At 48.3% G+C, this 19,815-nt stretch overlaps 1 protein-coding gene across 1 annotated transcript in view; it reads right to left on the reverse strand.

The window, feature by feature from the left end:
- Nucleotides 1-19,815, reverse strand: part of STAG3 (STAG3 cohesin complex component) — a 2,261,782-nt gene that overhangs the window by 309,939 nt on the left and 1,932,028 nt on the right. Inside the window, exon 26 of the mRNA XM_069646424.1 lies at nt 11,619-11,720. Coding sequence (XP_069502525.1) covers nt 11,619-11,720 — 102 coding nt within the window. The remainder of the gene's footprint in view (nt 1-11,618; nt 11,721-19,815) is intronic.

The following is a 19,815-nucleotide window of genomic DNA, read 5'->3' on the forward strand; positions in this document are numbered from 1 at the left end:
CTCCTCTGTCTCAGCCTCTAAAGACCGGAGGAGGGGCCGCACCAGAGATTTGGCGACCAGTTGGCCCAAAGCCAGTTTCCTGGACCGCTCACGTAGGGACTTGGGCTGCATCTTTGCGCACAACGCTCAGTACTTTGCGTCGTGACCAACACCTAGGCATCACAGACACACATGGTGGGAGTTGGTTACCAACATTCTGGCCTCGCAATCACGGCATAGCTTGAAGCCGGAAACCCTGCGAGACGACAATACGTTGAGATTTTCTGAGAAAATGTACAACTATGTACAAAAAAACATTGAGTAAACTGGAGCTGTGGTCCCGATGCAGCGTGCAAGCACACAGAGAAAAGGAACTGAAGCATATGGTGTAGTGACATGAATATATATATACACACACACACGCCTGATGTCACTTCCGGAGCCGCCGATCGAGAGCTGGGCAAGACGGACCGACGGCTGTGTCGAGGTCCACTACACACCCTGTCAAAAAGTTTCAGATTAGCAGAGCTGGATGATGGATATCTGTGGGAGAAATGCAACCCATTGAAATGTGAACACTAAATTTAAATCCCACACCAGAACAACAAACTGGCATGGGGGGAAACCTATTCTCAATACCCCTCAGGAATTGAATGACCATGAGGATTGTGAAAAAAGGAGCCTGACTCCGGGTCCTCTTGAAAATCAAAATGGCTGCAAGTCAACCTTCACTGTAACAACCTGCAGGTCAGTCCTAGCCCAACACAGAAGAAATTCTAACACAAAGGATGAGGAGCAAGTAAAAGTATACAGATTCCTCTCCTGGCACCAAGCCGAAAAAATGTACCCCACCTGCAGGCATAAATGGATTTCTGCAGAGAGGAGCATGTTCATCAGAATACCCTCTGACAAATCTCACTCCTGTGTGAGTTCCTCTAGAACTTCCTGGCAGAGCTCCCACTTGTGGGAAGTTGACTATTGTCAGCTCAGTGCATCCGTTACCACTTTCTGCTCGCCAGACAGATAAGCTATAGTCAGAGGCATGCCGTTTTTCAGAGCCCAGAACCACAATCGCATTGCTTCTCTGCATAGAGGCAAGGAGCCCATGTCAACCTGCTTGTTGAGGTAATGCATGACTACAGTGTTGTCCAGGACCAATACAGTCCTGCCCTTCATAGAGGGAAGGAAAGCGACCAGGGACAGCCGGATCGCTGTTAGCTGCGTTAGATTGATGTGCTCCCGGCACTTTGATGGGGGCAACAGTCCGCTCACCATAAGGTCTTGGAGGTGAGAGCCCCAGCCCTTCAGACACAAATCTGTGACTAGAGTCACTTGTGGCCAATGTTGACAAAACAGCAACCCTTTCAGAAGGTTGTCCATCACGGACCACCACTGCAGGTCTCCAGACACTCGCTCCGAGACCAGTAAAAAGGTAGTGTTCGTCTCTGAAACTGTGACCACTATGAGCTCAGGAGCCATGGCAGCGACCTCATGTGCAGGTGGGCCTCTCGCACAACCAAGATGCAGGCAGCCATAAGATCCAGCAAGCACAGAAAAGCTGGAGGATGGAACTGCCGTCTACGGTTGGCAAACCTGGACCATCTTGTAGATGTTCGCCACACTATACTCGGGCGGGAAACCCTGACACGGTCGAGTGTCCATGACCGCACCGGAAAATCCAACTGACTGTGACAATGAGACTTGAAGTTCAGGGAGAAGCCCAAATTGTACAATAGACTGCACGTCCGATATAGGTATGCCGACCCTAGATATGTTGAGTGGGCTCGGGTGAGCCAGTCGTCCAGGTAGAGAAAGACATCAATGCCGTCCCTCCTGAGGCAAGTAACCACTACTGCTAGAAATTCCTGGCTGCTGAAGGACAGAAAGGGAGGACTTTGAACTGGTGACAGTTTACCACTTTGAATCTCAGGAACTTCCTGTACATTGTGTGGATAGCCAAATGGAAGTAAGCATCCTGGAGAGGCAGGGAGACTAGCCAGCCGTTCACATCCAGGTCCTGGAGGATATGAGTGCAAATTGACCATATTGAACCTGCCCGTGCGTAACAAGTTCAGACCCCGCAGATTCAGGATGGGACTCAGATCTCCATTCTTCTTCAGCACCAGAAAGTTGGTGACTACGAATCCCTGCCTCGTTTTGAGCAGGGTACAACCTCTATGGCCTCTTTAGTCCTAAGCAAATGCATCTCTTCCAGTAGGAGAGGTCCCAGAGACAAGGGTTGGTGGCATGGGGAATAAGAGTGAGAGGCAAAAAGGAGGCTTTATCCCTGCTGTATGGCCTGTAAGACCCAGGCGTTCCGAGCTGGTAACTTTCCATTCCTCGCCAAACAGGGATATTCTGCCTCACACAGGGGAGAGATGGCAAGAGTTCACTTCAGAGAGGCTTCGCTCCTTGGGTTGCGGAGGGCACAGTGGAAGTGGAAGCACCTCCTCTAGGTGCACCCCGGCCCAAACCCCTGTAGGGAGGCTGCCCTTGCCTTCCCAATGGTTCTTGACCTCTACCTCTTGGGGCATAACTGGCAAAGGGGCAGAAACCCCTCACATTCCTCTTGGGTAGAGGACTGGGTGGGAAAAGGTACCTGTGGCGCCTCTTCCTCTTGGTAGTCCTTGGAGTGGTGGCTTCTCTCCTTCGACAACGAATAAGAATGATGGCGTAAAGGACCATCTGGGTATCGAAACCTCTTGCTACTTCTGGACAGGGGACCATTTCTCGGTGCCGCAGACTGCACCCGGCGACCTCGAACGGGTCAGACTATCACCTTTCTCTTTGTGGAGGAAGGTAAAAAGTTCAGCTTCACGCTCTTTTTTTTTAAAACTTGTTTTTATTGATTTACAATATAGAACATTATGCAATATCATAAACGTCAACACCCATCAACCTCCCCCCCCACCCTACCCAACCACTCTCTGGAAGAGAAGGTTATTGTTCCTTTTTAGTATCTCGTGACCAGTTATGAGGAAAATATGTCTAAGTCTTATGTTGTGCGGGCACCATTGTTCCATGTAGTCTGATTGCAGATATTCTAAGACCCCCCCCCATTCCTTCATGAAGGATCCGCTCGAGCCCTGAATTCGGTGAGTTATCTTTTCCATGGCCATTTGGGACCAGATCTTCTGCAGCAAGGTGAATATTAGTGGTGGGTTGCGCTTCTTCCAGTTCTGTGCAATAGTTGCCCAGGCCGCTATGACCAGGCCCATGAAGCTGCGCCATTGTGCTTTGCTGTATCTCCTGGCCTGTTGCTCTTTCCATCCGCATAGCCACACTTTCTCTCCGAGCTGGTCTGCATCCGGGAACATCTTTTTCATTTCTAGTATCAGTTCTCTCCAGAATCCTTTGACCCCTTGACAGTCCCACCAGATATGCCTCCAGGTGCCGGTCTCGGGGCATCCCCTCCAGCAGCGGTCTGACGATAGGGGGTACATGGAGCTGAGCCTTTCCAGTGTGTAGTGCCATTGAGTGACTATTTGTATCCACATTTCCCTCTGCACTGCTCATGTCGATTTTGGGATATTCGCCCACAGCGACTGCCATTGGTGCCTAGGGATTTCCTCCCCGAGTGTTTTCCCATCTTTTCATGTAGGCCCACTTTATTTTCTCGTCTTGTGTATTGATAAAGTTGTAGAGAGTGGAGACTAATCTCTTGTCACCGGCGTTTGTTAGGAGGAATTTTTCGAAGGTGGTCAGTTCCCTGGTGGCGGCCTGTGTGATTTCCGGCGTAGTGATCCAGTGTTTAAGTTGTTCGTATTTATACCTATCTGCTGTTGAGAGATTCCACAGCGTTTTGCATTCTGCGAATGTTCTGACTACTTTGTCTTGAAACATTTCCCCAATTTTCCTGCATCCTGCGTCCTCCCATTTCTCAAACGCCCCCTGCTCTTGACCGGGCGGGAATTGGGGGTTCCCAAAGATAGGCGTGAATGGGGCTGTAGCAGTGGTCATGGTGCCCTTTCTGGTTTGTTCGTCCCAGGCGTTCAGTGTGGTTTTCATTATCTCGCTGATGCAGAGGTTTGGGTGTCTATGTTGCTTGAGTTTCCATAGCATATCCTCAAGTGGGGTCCTCGCTACCGCCCTGTCTTGGGTTACCCAGATGGTTCGTTGGTCATCCCCTAACCATTCTTTCAGCACCCACAGTTGGGCCGCTTGGTAGTAATGTTTGAAGTGTGGAAGTGATAGTCCCCCGTCTCTGAAATGCGTCGTGAGGACGGTTCTTGCTACCCTCGGGGGTTTTCTGTTCAAGATAAGTGACGAGACGGTCTTATATAGCGCCTTGAAGAACGAGTTGGGAATTGAAATCGGGAGAGCGTGAAAGTAGTACAGCAGCTTGGGAAGAGTGTTCATTTTTACTGATTGGATTCTTCCCCACCATGAAATCATGAGCGGGCACCATCTTTCTAGGTCTTTTTTCACTCTCATTAGTAAAGAGGGGTAGTTACATTTATAAAGCGTGTTCACCCTGTTTGTGATTGTTAGGTAATTGATTCCCTCCTCCGGCAATCTCAGGCCCATCCGACCCGCCTCCCTCTCGAGAGCACCCCCCCCCCCCCATCTCCTTCCAATAGGAGGATTTCCGATTTTCTCCTGTTTATTTTTAGGCCTAAGATTTCCCCAAATGCCTCCAGCATTTGCAGTGTCTCCGGAAGTGTCTTCATCGGGTCCTCGAGTGCCAGAAGCATATCGTCTGCATAGGCAATGACCTTGTGTTGTCTGCCTGCCATTTCTATCCCCTTGATGTGGATGGATTCCCTTATCTTGATAAGCAATGGTTCCAGGAAGATAGCGTAAAGGAGGGGGGATAGCGGACAGCCTTGTTTTGTTCCCCTGGTGATAGGTACCCTTTCCGTAATTTCCCCATTTACTGCTATTCTTATCGAGGGGGATTTATAGTTGGCCTTGATCATATTTATGTGTAGGTTTCTGAATCCCATGTGTTCCAGGGTTTTAAATTATATGGACCATTCCACCCGGTCAAAAGCCTTTTCGGCATCGAGTGACCATAGGATTGCTGGCGTGTGTGTGATGCCTATTTTCTCTATGAGATGAATTACCCTTCTGAGTTTGTCTTGTGTTTGCCTGCCCAGGATAAAGCCTGACTGGTCAGGGTTGATTAGAGAGGGGAGCAATGGGAAGAGCCTGGCCGCCAAAATTTTCGAATAAATCTTGGAATCTAGGTTAATCAGTGCAATGGGTCTATAGGAGCTGGGGAGGGAGGGGTCCTTACCCGGTTTATGGAACACCAGGACCTTTGCTTCATTCATGGATGGGGTTACATTTGCGCTGTCCCTGAAGGAATTCAGCAGTCTCGTTAGGATTGGGGGAGTATGTCCGCATATTTTTTATAGAAGGGGGCCGTGTAGCCATCAGGACCAGGTGCTTTGTTATTTGGGAGGTCTGCTATTGCTTTCTTCACTTCTTCCTCCGTAATCTGGGATTCCAGTGCGATTTTTGCTTCTTCAGGGATTTTCGGTATGGGGAGGGACTAAGAAGATTTCCTGTTCAGCCTCGTTTGGGTGTTCTGTTGCGTAAACATTTTGGTAGAATGCCCTAAATGTCTCCCCAATGTCTTTGGAACGTGTAAAGGACTCTCCCTGTGCGTTTTTGATGTTAAGAATGGTCATGGATTTTTGCTTTGCCGAGAGTTGCCTTGCAAGAAGTCTGTCTGCTTTGTTGGCCTTAATATAATATTTTTGCCTTAGGTATAGGAGGGATATCTCCGTTTTTTTGTTTCGGAGGAGTTCTAGTTGCCCCTGCGTGTGTCTGAACGCTTTCTTAAGTTTCTTGGTGGGGTGAGTCAATAGTTCCTCTCGAATGTCTGACAGTTTCTTTTCAAGCTCTCTTTCCCAAACATACCTCTGTTTGTCCCTGGTGGCCTTTAAGGCGATCATAGCCCCCTTGAGAACTGCCTTGAACGCCTCCCAAACTGTTCCCATTGGGACATCGTCCGTATCGTTCTGCTCAAAGTATTGGTTTATTTTGTCCTTTAATGCCTCTCCCGTAGTCGGGTCCATCAAGATGTCCTGCGGGAATTTCCAGCGCCAGAGCCCCCCTCCCTTCCCTGGGGTCTGAATGTCTAACCATAGCGGGGCGTGGTCTGACAGAGATAAGGGGCCTAGTTCTATTCCCTGGATCTTGCCTAGCAGCCCAAGACCCAGAAGTAGTCGATTCTCGACATCGAATTATGAACGTGCGAATAGTATGTATAGCGGTTGTTTTGACCCTTTAGCTCCCTCCATGCATCACATAGCGCCAAATGCTCCATTCTTTGTTTGAGATGGTTGGATGGAGCGCCCTGGTTTTGGGGCCTCCTCGAACTCCTACCTGTGGATGCCAAGCCATGTTCAGATCGCCCCCCATGATTATCTCTCCTTTCGCAAATCCCTCCAATCTCCCCATTGTTTCCCGAAGGAATCCATCTTGGCCCGTGTTTGATGCATATATTGATGCTAGAGTTAGCTTGGTGTTGTCTAGCATGATATTAGCGAATGCATATCTCCTGTCTTTGTCGATCTGCTGGTCTATGAGAGTAGTGACTTGTCCACCTTTTATGGCAATCATTACCCCCCTCTCTCTTCCCCTCTGCATTAGATTGTGCCAATACCCTGTACCCTCTAAGACCTATCCTTCCCTTGTCCTTTACTTTGATGTGTGTTTCCTGGAGTAGCAGAATGTCTGCTTTCTCCCTCCTGATCAAATTCTCTAATTTTTTCCTCTTCACTGGAGAATTCATTCCCTTTACATTTAATGTTAGTATTCTGGCCTTACCCATGATTCTGGGCCGGGTTGGAAGCCCATTGCGCCCTTATGCTGAGGTCCATTCTCTCTTCCGGCGATACCCACCCTCCCCTCCTCCCGAACACCCTAACTCCCCCCCCCACCCCAAGTGTTGAACAATAACCAAACTTTGATCCCGAGGAGGGCCCAGGTCCCTATGGTAGCCATGGCGTTGCGCCAATCGCTCCTTGCCCTCAGAGTACTCGGGTCGTACTTTGCGGGGAGTCCTAAACCCCGCATCCTCTTAGACCCTTACTGTGAGTATATACCTGATCCCCGGCCGGGCCGTGGATAGAAATTATCTACAATCTCGTTCCATGAGAGTTTTGATTGTCTCATCAGGATCAGAGGGTGGTGGCAGTTCTTTGTCATCACCCTTCTTTGGGCCAAGCCCTATTCCACTGTTGCCGGATTTTTTCCCCCCTATACCATTTCATCTTTTTCTCTGCCTTGCTTCCACCCACCCTCTCGGTCTTTTTGGCGATTCCCCCCTTGCCTTCTTATTACTGCGCACCGCCGCCTCTGTCTGTATGTCCACTATATGAAGTCCCTCTTCGTAGGTTGTCACCCTCCTTTGCTTGCCTTCCCACTCGAATAGTAGGCCGAATGGGAAAGTCCACTTATACCTTATTTCTTTTGAGACCAGTTCTCTGATCAGTGGGGCCATTTCTCTCCTTTTTAGTAGTGTTGCTGCTGCCAGGTCTTGATACAACTGGATGTCTACCCCGTTCATCCTTATTTGATCCATTTGCCTTGCCCTCCTTAGTATGTTCTCTTTCTGTGGGTACGAGGATAGCGCCACAAGCACATCCCTGGGTCTTCCCCCGGGGGCTCCCGTGCGTTTCGGACCCACTCTATGAACTCTGTCAATTCCTATGGCTTCCACATCCGGTGCTTCGACTATGTCTCTGAACACTTCTTGCACTGCGTTCTTGAGATCCCTATCCAACACTGTCTCTGGCATGTTTTTAATGCGGATGTTATATCTGCGGGATCTATTTTCAAGGTCTTCACATTGAATTTCCAGGTTGTGGGTTAATCGCACTAAATGTTCTTGTGTTTCGCTTGTCTGTGTTGCTTCCTCTTCCACATTTTGAACTATTTTTTCCAGGGTATCGGTTCTCTCTTCTAATTTGGCTAGGTCTATTTTTATATCGTGTACAGCTTGCTTCATGTCGTTTCTAAGTGTAGCAAATTGGTCCTGTACCGTTAACATACATTTGTCCTGCAGTTCTACGAACCAGGCATGCATGTCTTCCTTAGAAGGGGGTTGATTGCATGGTTTGGGGGGGATGTCATCTGTTGTGGAGTCTTCCTGTGCTCTCCCCCTGGTGTTCACTGGGGTTTCTGAAGCCCACAGTTGTAGAATGCTTGAGTCCTGTTTGGCCGCTTGTGGGTTTGGTTGGGATGTGCCCCCCTTTCCCTTAGCTTTAGGCATTGCCCTCCCACGGTAGTCTCTTTGTAGTTGTGTTTATCTTTGTGGGTTACCACTACGGCCGACTGTCTATCTTGGAGGGGGCAGGGGGGTGCCCTTTTGCGATCACTCCTTGTACTCGGCTCGCTAAATGCGCTCTTGGTTGGGCAGGTACCTTACCTCTTCTTAGGGAGTTGCCGGCAATTGAGCCCTCATGCTGTTGGTGGGGGGGCGCGAGGACTGATTCCCCTGCTCCTGCACTCCCCGCCCCCTCCCCTCCACGAGGATCTATATGCTGGGATTCAAGGGGTGTCTACCCCCTGCCAGTCCCGGGTCTGACTGGCCCTATTAGTCCACTTATGCCTTGGGAGATGTGGAAAGGGGGGGGAGGGTTGGGGGCAGATGGTGGCCTCTCACCTGCTGCTTAGCGCTGGCCTCCGGATGCCGTCCCCGCGCTCTCTCCCGCTCCGGAGCCGACCTGGCTCCCCTCGCCTGCTGCCTGCAGTCTCGTTAGCTGGCTCCTCGGTGCTGGGGCGCGGTTTACCAAGCCCCCGCCGAGGTCTGTCGGGGCTCTTTGAGTGTGCTGCTTCACCGGAGGCTCCCGATCAGGAGTCCCGCACCCGCAGCTTCTCCTGCCTCCACCGGGGCGCGGCCCGCGCCTCTGCCTGCGGGGGGAGGGGCAGGCGCCCACGGTGTTGCCCAGTCCGCCCAACCGCCGAATGCCGGTGTAGTGCTGGATTCCACTGTCTGACTGCTGACCCCCTCTGGTGCCTTCGGGTCCGGTGATCCTGCGGTCCGTGTCCTCCGCCGCTCCCGCCCGTGCCCTCCTCCCGTCACGGCTGCTCCGCACCCCGGCTAGTAGTTGTTCAGGCGGGGGGAGGGGTGTTCTTCTCTGTCAGCGCTGCAGCAGGCAGGTGCTCGCGGGCTCCTACTTTCGACCTGCGATGCCCGGTGACTGGGGGGCTTACGAGAGACGTGCATCTCGTTTGGAAGTCACGGATTGGTGCTAATTTGAGGTGCTTTATTTTCGGCCTGGCAGGAGCAAGTCTCACTCACGTCTCCCTGTGTCGGCAGCCATCTTGGATCTCAGCTTCACGCTCTTAAGGCGCTTTTGGGTGCATCGAATGGCATGACGCACTGTCCTGCTTGTCGTGGCCTTCACCATGGCAGTAAAGGCAAATGCAGTGCAAGTCTGAAACGTGGAGCCCTGCTGCACCCGCTGGCGGTGTAAAAGTGCCCGAAGAGAAGATGCGCTCAGAGATAAAGATCATAGATGAGGAATCCGTGGGACTAAGGAGTCCATTAGAAAAAGGCAATTTGCATGCTAATTGATGTATGACATTTTCCCCAAAAAATGTTGGTATTAATTGCAGTGGGCATGCCACGAGGGTGCATCCCGTACCAAGGGTGAATTCTCTTGTTTTAGTATGTACACAAACTCCACTTCCTGAAGCAACTGCTAGAAATTCCTGTAACAGGAGCAGTTCTGGAAGAGATATAGACAAAATGGTGGGACTTTGACAATGCTTTGTTAGGAAAGCCAGGAAAAAATATCGATTCAAGGTCTGAAGGACCCACAATTCTAAGGTTATTTCCTGCCATGCCCTTTTGAGAGTCGAATAATAAACACTGCAGCAGACTCATGAAGCACAGTGGGACAAACTAACACTGTTTTGAAGATGCTGGTCCTGATGGTAATGGAAGTTATGATTTTGGTGCAGTTTTTCCCCTCTGTGAACGGTAAAGCATCCTCTGATGACGGCAAAGATAAGCGCCTATAGCTCTAATGATTTTACAGCCTGACGAGAATCTTTACATTTCTCAAGGTCTTGGCACCAAGTAATTCAGTACCATCAAACGGCATGTCCAGAAGTTTAGACTGTGCGTATTGCGTGAAATTAAGTGTCCTGATTCAGGTATGTGTCTTAAAACTCCCAATTTCTCGTAGCAGTCTCTATAGAGTCAAAGCCCACTTCCAAGATACTCTGGGCTGTATCTTCTGCATTTTGAACTAATGCTGTTAAAGATGCTTGCAAATATGCAGGAATGTTGTTACCAACTAATTCTGCTGACTCCCACAAAACATGAAGTATTTTCAAGGGTACCATTCAGGCTCTAAGTAAGCTACCAGAAGGAAATGTTCTACGTCCCAGTGTAGCCAGCTTCTTGGATTCCTTATCCGGTGGAATAGTTGAGAAAGCTGTAGCAAAAGTCAAGCGAAGGTGGCTGGAATAATCGGCTTCCTCTGGTGAACAGTAAGAAAATGAGGATCCAACCCTATGTTTTTATGCCAGGTCCATGCACGGAATGGAGGCTATCCTGACCAAACCGTAAGCAGCTTTTCTTTGTGGGCCACATAAACGAGCAATAAACTGAAAAATATGAGGCTGCAATATGTCTGTGATGCTATTGGTGAGTATCTGTTCAGAAGCTATCACTAATCTTAGGACATCAACCTCCCTATTTATAACTGACCTGACGATGTGGAGGGGGCATCACCTGCCTTGGGTGGTTCTGTGTGGGAATGTTCAGACTCCAGTACCCTGTACATATACATTGTCCCTTTGTTACCTAGAACCAGAAGTGGAGGGTCTATTGAAAGCAATGGGGTAGGACCTAGGATATTGGAGGTATGGGAGAAGGACTCTCCTACCATATGTCTGGACCGTGGGGAGTGTGGGAGGACTCTAGGGATTCCCTGTATACAGGCTTCAGGGGTTAGAATCGCACAGAGGGAATCTTCCCTGCGCTGTCAGAGTATCCAGGTCCTTCCTTCCCAATTAGTCTGTCCAATGTGACTGTCACATAGCTGTGGGTACTGTGATACAAAATCATCTAGGAACTTTTCCCTTCTTTCGTCCATCCGCACCACATAACCAGGACGTTGAATAAGATTTCTCAGGTCTCATCTACGTCCTTCGGTATTAATATCATCATATTCACCAGACTCTGCTCCAATATATTCATCTTTAACACAATTTACTTTGCTTCTTTCTTTCCACCGATAGGTCATACGCAGATTATCCCTTGTATCACAAACCAGGACCACTACCAACAGACAGTCAGATTTCAAAGGATGCAATGCAAAAAATGCACACACATCTAAAACACGCAACCATGACACCTTTTGCTTTAACTCTGTTCCTTGTCCTCTTCTTTGTCCCTAAACATGCATTACCACAAATCCACACAATGCCCCCATGTTCGAGGAACTGCAATGGTTACCTTTTCAGAAACAAGACAGAAAGAACACCATCCCCTTTTGAGAAAAGCAGACAAAGTGTAATCCTCTCTTGCTCATGGTGTACCACAGAAGTGGCCTCCTACTATACACAGTACGATACTACACGAAAGTGACGTTCACAGCATCCAATTAGTTTTGCAGCTTTCAGAAGGAGAACAAGTGTTTTTGCAAGGAAGGAAAATAGAAACATACCTGTTGTAGTGTGAGCAGCAGAGTTCTGGCACACTGGACTTTATCGATCAGCCGGGCTCGACTTAGAGTCTCCTTGATTATATCCCCATAGTCATTGTAATACTGAAGACAAAGAGATAGCTTAATGGAAATCCTATACTTCAATTGTGGTTATCTTCATTTTTTATTGTACATTGTAAGAAATCTTTTTTTGAAAATGCCCAATAAATATACCGTAAAACATTTTGTAAAATGTATCTAAGCTAGCAAATATTTCTGACAGTTTCACATGTTAGGGAATGGGCACTACCACCTTGTGAGCCTGCCTTCAGAGATCTTCCACAATATACTGCAGTTGGCGCCAGTTTATTTCTGACAACAGACTCATCGTTACATTGAAGATACCCATAATCCATGTGAGGTAACTAGAATTACAAGTAACTATTACTTCACCATAACAGGATGTTTATTATAAATCCAACTGCTTAATAAATAATCAGACTGTTGAAAAGAAACACTCATAATATACCTCAAAAAGAAAGGCAGACACTCCTGGGACACTTCAGTGCCCTTGCATTAGTGTTAACCAAGACCAGAATTACTTGCGAGACTATTGGTGTGAGGAACAAATTACTTGCCTCTCTGTAATGTTTTTTTCTGATAGATTAGTCCTTTTTCATCTATAATAAAACTCTCTAGCAGCAACTGCCAACAAGGGACGCGATATTGCTTCACATCTGCTCTGCACAACATTAAAGCGCAACCATGACACTGGAATGTGACGTAAGGAGCTGTATACGTGGATCCCTTGGCGCCCCATGCCCGCAGCTCTGCAGTTTTCCCTAGAACTCAACAGTTGAGACTGCAGAACAGCAAGAGATAAATGAAATATCCAACATGAGGGTTAGGATGGGAGGAGAATGAGGAATATGTGGGAGGAAGGACTAAACGTTGGAATAAACATTATCAAGAGTAATTTCTTCTAATAGAGTGCTTCCTCCTCCAAATGCCTCATCTTGGATAGACTCCCATAACATTACAGGATCCTAGAGAAGGTAGAATAGCAAGATCACTCACCTAGGCCAGAAAGCATTGCCTGCCAAAAATGGCGTCCTGACCAGGCAAAGAATCCAGGAAGCATTGCTAGATAAAACTGTGCAAGAAATCCCACATGGCTGCCTATCAGGGTAGAAGCAGCCACCAGACAGCTGAGGACGATTCAACTTGACATAGTCTGCTTGGTTCTTTTGGAGTTGGTGAGCTGTTGCAGGTGGATTCTGGCCATGGGACCTAAGCCCCACCCAACTTTTTAACCCAGCCCCTTTCTTTCCCTTCTTACCTGTTAGCTCAGGGGGCATCTCTCCCCTCGGCTTCCAAAGCGAAGAGCAAAGAAAATGGTAACGCACTTTGCACCTGTTAGTGTCTGGAAAGGGCCATGGACCAGTTTCTCTGCCAGTTTTACACCAGGTAGACATAACCATGTGCCGCCTCTCACCATAACACATTCCCATCCTCTTCATTGATCGCACAACCAAACTCCTAAAGCAGCTCAGGACAGCTACAATGGTAAAGCTAGTCAACATCCCTCATACACCCTTGCAACATGCGCCTGCTATTCACATCAGGCTGGTAATGATGTTTAGCCCATGCTCAGCAGTCACACGCTGTCGACATTGCTGATCTCATAACCAACAATGAGCTTGCTGCCCTTTTCATTACAGAAATGTGATTTACGCCCCACCTCCCCCTCCAAATCTTTAATGTAGGTCCTTTTACCCCATGGATACAGTATTGAACATACTGCCAGCACAGTAACATTGGAGGTGGGGTGACATTCATCTATAAAATGGACTGGCCCTGCACTGTAATTCCGATCCGAGCAAAAAGCTCCTTGGAATAACGCTTGTGCCTGGTCCCCATCTTAAGTAACGACTCAATTACATTCTCGATTATTTACAAGCTACCCCAAAGGAGTATTAACGTCAACAATGATCTTTCCAACTGTCCTCTGCAATGTTCTCCTACTCTAATAACATCCTCATCTGAGACTTCAACATCCCTGAGTCCCAACCAGCAAAACACCTGCTACGTGACTCACTATTCTCTCTGACCGACTCCATGGACCTTAAACAGATAGTATTCACACCACACTTGTCAAATGCCACACACTCTACTTTGTCTTCACTGTCTCCACTCGTGCTCAGAGCCCCTTTCCTTCGACTAGAGCGGCCACAACGCAACACTCCTTCTCATAACACCAACAAAGCTGCCCCACAAAGACCAGGCTAAACACCCTGTGATTGTGCACCATTCCTTCAGGAATTTCCTGCTAGACACACTAGATTCCCTGTTAACAACATTATCCACCACAGAGAATGCCTCACCCCTTCTGGAAACATTTAACAACTTTGCCAAAGAAGTAGTAGACTCCCACATTCTTTTTAACTCTAGTTGCACAAACGTCAAACCGTCCGCACCCTGGTAAACACCCAAAGCTTTGCTGCCAACACACAAACGTGATCAATGAAAAACAGTGAAAAGCAGTGTGGCAAAGACCACAGCCCACAGGATCTCTCATTCCTCAAATCCCTGCATACCCATACACACATACATGTCGCCAAGCATAAGTCGGCTTACTATACCTCCAGCATTGAGGCAGCCTCTAACCAAAGCCTTATTCGAAACTCAAGCACTGCTCCAAGACAAGTAACAGAACCAACACCTCATTGATAAAATTGGTAAAATCAGAGGTCTCATCGATGCCTCAAACCAGACATAGCAATGCTATCCACACCCATTCCTAGGCACTGCCCTCCTATAGGGACTTCACACTCCTATCTCAAGGATCTCTCAGACAAACTTGCTTCCCTTAAACCTACCGCTTATACCGAGGACATCCTCACAGCCTACCTCATTAAAATACTCACTGGGGGAGTGCTCACCGCACTTCTTGGTATTGTGAATGCCTCCCTCAGCAAAGGGGCATTCCCAGACATGTGGAAGACAGGTCTCAGAAAGCCCCATTCTCAAAAAACACCTTGATCGACCCAGAGGATTGTTATATCTGGCAGTAGGTTATGGGAAATGTAGGATCTGGAGTTGTTCAAGATGACAGATTTCTGGAAGGCTGTGGGAGTTCTGTGGAAGTCGGCTGGGAGGGCAGAGATTACCAAGGGGTCTCTCATCCCGACTTGTTTGTTAATTCATAAATAGCCTACCTAAACAACCAGGATTGGGGTGGGCATTCACCTCTGTATCAAGGATTAAAACTGATCACAAGCCTCTCATTCATCAAAAGCTTATCAAGAAAGTAGTTGCCTATCAACTACTTAACAAAATCGACAAGCTAAGCCTCCTCTGCTACTACCAGTCCCGATTCTGTACAAACGCAGCACTGAGACTGAAACCATACAACTGGTGAATGATGCTGTGATACTCGGACACAGGAGACTCATGCCTCCTCGTCCCATTTATCTCTCGGCTGCCTGCGACACAGTTGACCACTCCCCTTCCTGGATGGGGTTTTCTGGAACTGTCCTAAAATGGTTTGCATCCTACCTATCCAGCAGACACCAGGTTATACAGATTGGGGCATATAGTTCCAACCAACTCCTAGTCACACGTGGGGTCCCCCAAGGTTCCATCCTCTAAGGGATCCTCTTCAATTTGAGCAGAGAACCCTTGGGAGCCCTCTTAAACGACTCCAAAGACGCAATCACCTTGCACTCCTAATTATATTTTTTCTTTACAATGTCTTATATTAACTTAATGTAAAATATTTGTTACATTTTAGGTGCAGAGGATAACAAGTCAACCTTGGCATATGGGTTGTGAAATTAACAAGTGCAAAAAATAGTTCCCAATTAGGGAACTTCCGTCCCCTGCACACTTTCAATGGCTATAAGAAGCCCAACAGTCTAGAATAAAAATGACCAAAATGACCAAAGAACAAATCTTTGTTCTAGACAATGATCCTATCTCATGTATAAAAAATATTGTTAAGGAAACAGTTGAAAAGGCCCTAGACATGGAATGGATATCAGAACAGATTAGTGAATTCCGTCTTTAAAACATTCCAGTTACTCCAGTGTTTTACACGCTACCCAAGAAACATAAGAACAGTAGCAATCCACCCTTCAGACTTTTGTAGCGGGTACGGAAAGTATTTTTCATCCTTTAGCCATTTATTTGGATAGAGCCTTACAACCGCTAGTACAAGAAACCACTACTTATCCTAAAGATACAGCTAATTTCCTAAGAATACTCAAGGAAGTACGTATTGAAGACTCCACAGTGATCCTATTCACACTTGATGTGAACAGCCTATAAACATCAATCCCTCACAATGAGGGGAAACTCTGGAATGGTACCGCCTAAAACTAAATATTGGCAAATCTGGAGTGGAACTTACTACTAATATCTACAGAAAACGTACGGACACAAACACATTGCATTTCCAAAGTTTTCATCCAACACATCTGACAACACATTTACAAGACGAATAGCATGACAAGAAACACAGATTCAGCAAAAGAGATTTTCTGGATGAAATCATAGACATGATATATGATATGGCATTTGTAATGATATGATACGATATGATATATATGATATGATATGGCATTTGTAACGCGCCTATACACAAGTGTTTCAAGGCGCGACGAGACAGGGAGGGGGGAAACAAGGGGAAGACAGACAACGATCCTACTAGGCCAGGTGTCATTCAGATCGCGCAAGTGCAGGGGTAGGGGGAAGGGAAAAGTGCAGGGGGAAGGGGAGGGGGAAGTGCAGTACAAGTAAGTAGAATAAAATAAATAAATAGGGCCAGCTGGTGGCAAGTGCAAAGTAAGTGCAGACAAGTGCTGGGAAGGGGGGGCTGTAGGGCTACAGAGGCAGTCCCGCAGTGCAGAGGTTGCCAGGGAGGCAGTGCAAGTGGAGAGTGTCTGGGCCCAGGACCAAGGTCGGTGAGAGTGGCCCAGTTGCAGATTCAGTGCAGTTTCAGTGAAGGATTTAGCATGGGAGAGGGAGAGAGAAAGCAGAGGCAAAGAGGAAGGTTTTGAGGTGCTTCCGGAACCGGAGATGGTTCTCCTCAAGTTTCAGGGAGGCAGGAAGGCTGTTCCAGAGGGAGGCCCCTGCCGCGGAGAGAGATCTACCCCCAGCTCGTTGCTCCGAGAAGCGGCTAACCCTGAGGGAGTTGGAGACGGATCAGCGAAGGGCTCGGGAAGGAAGATATTTAGGAAGAGAGAGTTGAAGGTATTTAGGCCCCATGCCCCAGAAGGCCTTGTGGACAATGCAGAGGGTTTTGAACTTAATCCTCGCAGCCATTGGGAGCCAATGTAGAGATTTCAGTCCTGGAGAGATACGGTCCCTGGGCTTGAGGCCAAGGACAAGTCTCGCAGTTCTGTTCTGGATGAGTTGCAGAGGGCGGAGAGTGGAAGCAGGCAGATTAAGATAGAGGCTGTTACAGTAGTCCAGCTTCGAGAGAACCAGGGCTCGGGCGACAGTGAGCTTCTGGGGGAAGGAGAGGAAGGGAAGAATACCTCTGAGGAGGTGTCATGATCTCTGCTTCCAAAAGATCAGGACTTGCCCGACTCCCTTGGAAGCAGACCCATAACCCCGGTTCCGAGTGCCAGCCAGTCCCAATTGGGACCTTTTGGACCCTGTCCTGGCGCCAGTGGCACCAGGCTCATAAAGATGCCCAGTCCCAGCGCTGGAAGCGCCGGGCTCATAATGCTTGGGTGGACTTACCTGCAGCAGACCATGCTGCTTACTTACCTGCCAGTTGAACCCCTGATCCTCTTCTGTTTGGGACTACTTTTCCTGTTGGGTGGGGCAGGAGCCACTCCCTAGGTTCAGAACACTGGAACTCTTCTGGAAAGCAGGAACTCTTTTCTTACCTAGGCGTGGCTGTGGAAGGAGACACCTAAGCACTACAGGAGGCTATTTAAACCACACCCGATGGATGAATCTTGCTTTGTGTTATTCTGCATTCTCTGCAGCAGAACGCTCATCGTGTCTTCTGCTTCTGATCCTGGGCCTAAGGGAACAAAGGCTTACCATCCTGGAATCCAGTCTTCAGCAGCACCTGTGAAGACAAAGAAAGAACAGGTTAGCACTACGGTCTTCAGTGGCAGCGCATCTCTTACCTGGTCCATCGGCTGTCACCAACGCCTCGCGCTGCATTCCGGCATCTGAAAGACAAAGGCTTACCTACTCTTCGCATGCTCCGGAGGTCTTCGCACTGCATTCCGGCATCTGAAAGACAAAAACTTACCAGCTCTTCGCACGCTCCGGAGGCCTTCGGCGCTGCATCCCGCATCTGAAAGACAAAAGAAGGTGCGTTTAAAGACTTTGGGCAACTTTATTACTCACGTGCCATTACTCCTTCCCACGCCGAATCCAGTGGGTATTCCAGCACCCTTCAGCTTCTCTAAAGCTCCGAACTTGTACCTGCAAGATAAAAGGGACAGTTAGTGCGCATCGTGAAGCAGGGTACAAGCGCTTACTTACGTGCTTCCAGGCGCTTCTATTCCTCACGCGGGTTCGATCCTCAACTCTCATCAGCCCGCCATCCGCCATCGCCGGAACCCTGCAAAACAAGAGATATCATTACAAAAGACTTAAGACATTTGAAGTGCCCAGAACTTACCGTTCGTGCAGTTAACGACGGACAGCAGTCCTCTGAGGTCAAGAGGCCTGCACCCTTATCCAGTGAAGAAACTGGTTACGGCACCCTGCCCCGAGGCAGATGGAGAGCTCGGCGTTCACTTACCTAAGGTGAGGGCGTTAACCTTTGGGGTTCTACAGGAGAAGAGAAAGGGAAGAGGAGAGAGGCACCCAATAACCCCATTTCATTAATCCCATATTTTCTATCTGCAGACATCTTACTCTTCGAGTCAGACATCCAGTGCACAGAGGTCCAGCCCAAAGAGCCAACCGTGTGTTACACATCACCTTTGAAGATACAGCATTCACCCAGTCAAGACCGGCGCCTCTGCAGGAATCAGGTGAGCGTTACAGGAGGTGCAGCTGGTAGTGTGACTTCTTAGAGACGTCAGATATATGAGGAGAGAAGGAGAGTGTGGAGTCGAAGATGACCCCGAGGTTTTTTGCCTTGCAGGTAGGAGCAGGAAGAGGGCCAAGAGAGGCCGGCCAGAGAGTTGCAGGGAAGGAGGGAGTGGGTGTGCCGATGAGTAGAGTCTCAGTCTTACTGGCATTAAGGCAGAGGTCATTGGCGGCACACCATTCCTGGATAGCAAACAGACAGAGATGAGGGAAGGAGAGGAGGAGGCTGAGGGTAGCCTGAAAATGAGCTGAGATGAGAAAGCTATTAGGCGGACTGAACCTTTGACACGTGATATTCTTCTGAAAGAACCCAAAAAAAAGTAAATGCCAGATTAATTCACACTCTAAAATTCGAGCCAAAGTTACCAGATAAAAAGGATTATCAATAAAAATTGGGACCTCAATAAATCAGACCCTAATCTTAATAGACTATTTCCAGAACCTTCAATGTTGGCGTAAAAAAAAGAGGACATTTTTTAAAGACAGCCTGATTCGAGCTGAAAAATCTAAAAAACAAAACCAAGGAATCTCGAAGAAACAGAAACAAGGCACGTTTGCATGCCTTAACTGCCAACATTGCGGGAACCTCATCCAAGGGGATCACATTAGACATCCAAATAGTTGGAAGAAAATACCACTCAAAGCCTTTATCCTTTAGCCTGTTATCAGCAGACAGGTTGAGATGTTCTAAAGATCTGAACTCAGGCACCATGCCGCCAAGCTGCACTATTGTGGCGAGGGGTGCCAGAGCTGTCGATCTCTCTGGTGAAGCAGGTCGGGAACCAATGGAAGCCTGATCGGTGCACACACCGAGAGATGTTGACGCTCTGAAAACCAGAACCTGGCCGGCCACCACGGAGCTATGAGCAGAAGAGAACAGTTCACTGTGTTCCTCAGTTTGCAAATCGTCCGATGAATCAGAGGCAGAGGCGGAAAAGTATAGGCCCTCATGTTGTCCCAGGGAATCTCGAGAGCATCTCCCAGAGAGGAGGCTCCCAGCCCGTTTCTGGAGGCATAAATAGGAAGTTTCCTGTTGGCCGATGTTGCGAAGAGGTCCACTTCTGGAATGCCCCAACACTGGAAGATTTGTAAGAGGACCTCCACTATCAATTCCCACTCGTAGAAGACCATGGTTCGTCGGCTGAGGGCATCT

Source organism: Ambystoma mexicanum, chromosome 1p (genome assembly GCF_040938575.1).
Source record: "Ambystoma mexicanum isolate Mex_15411 chromosome 1p, UKY_AmexF1_1, whole genome shotgun sequence".
Lineage (NCBI taxonomy): Eukaryota > Metazoa > Chordata > Amphibia > Caudata > Ambystomatidae > Ambystoma > Ambystoma mexicanum.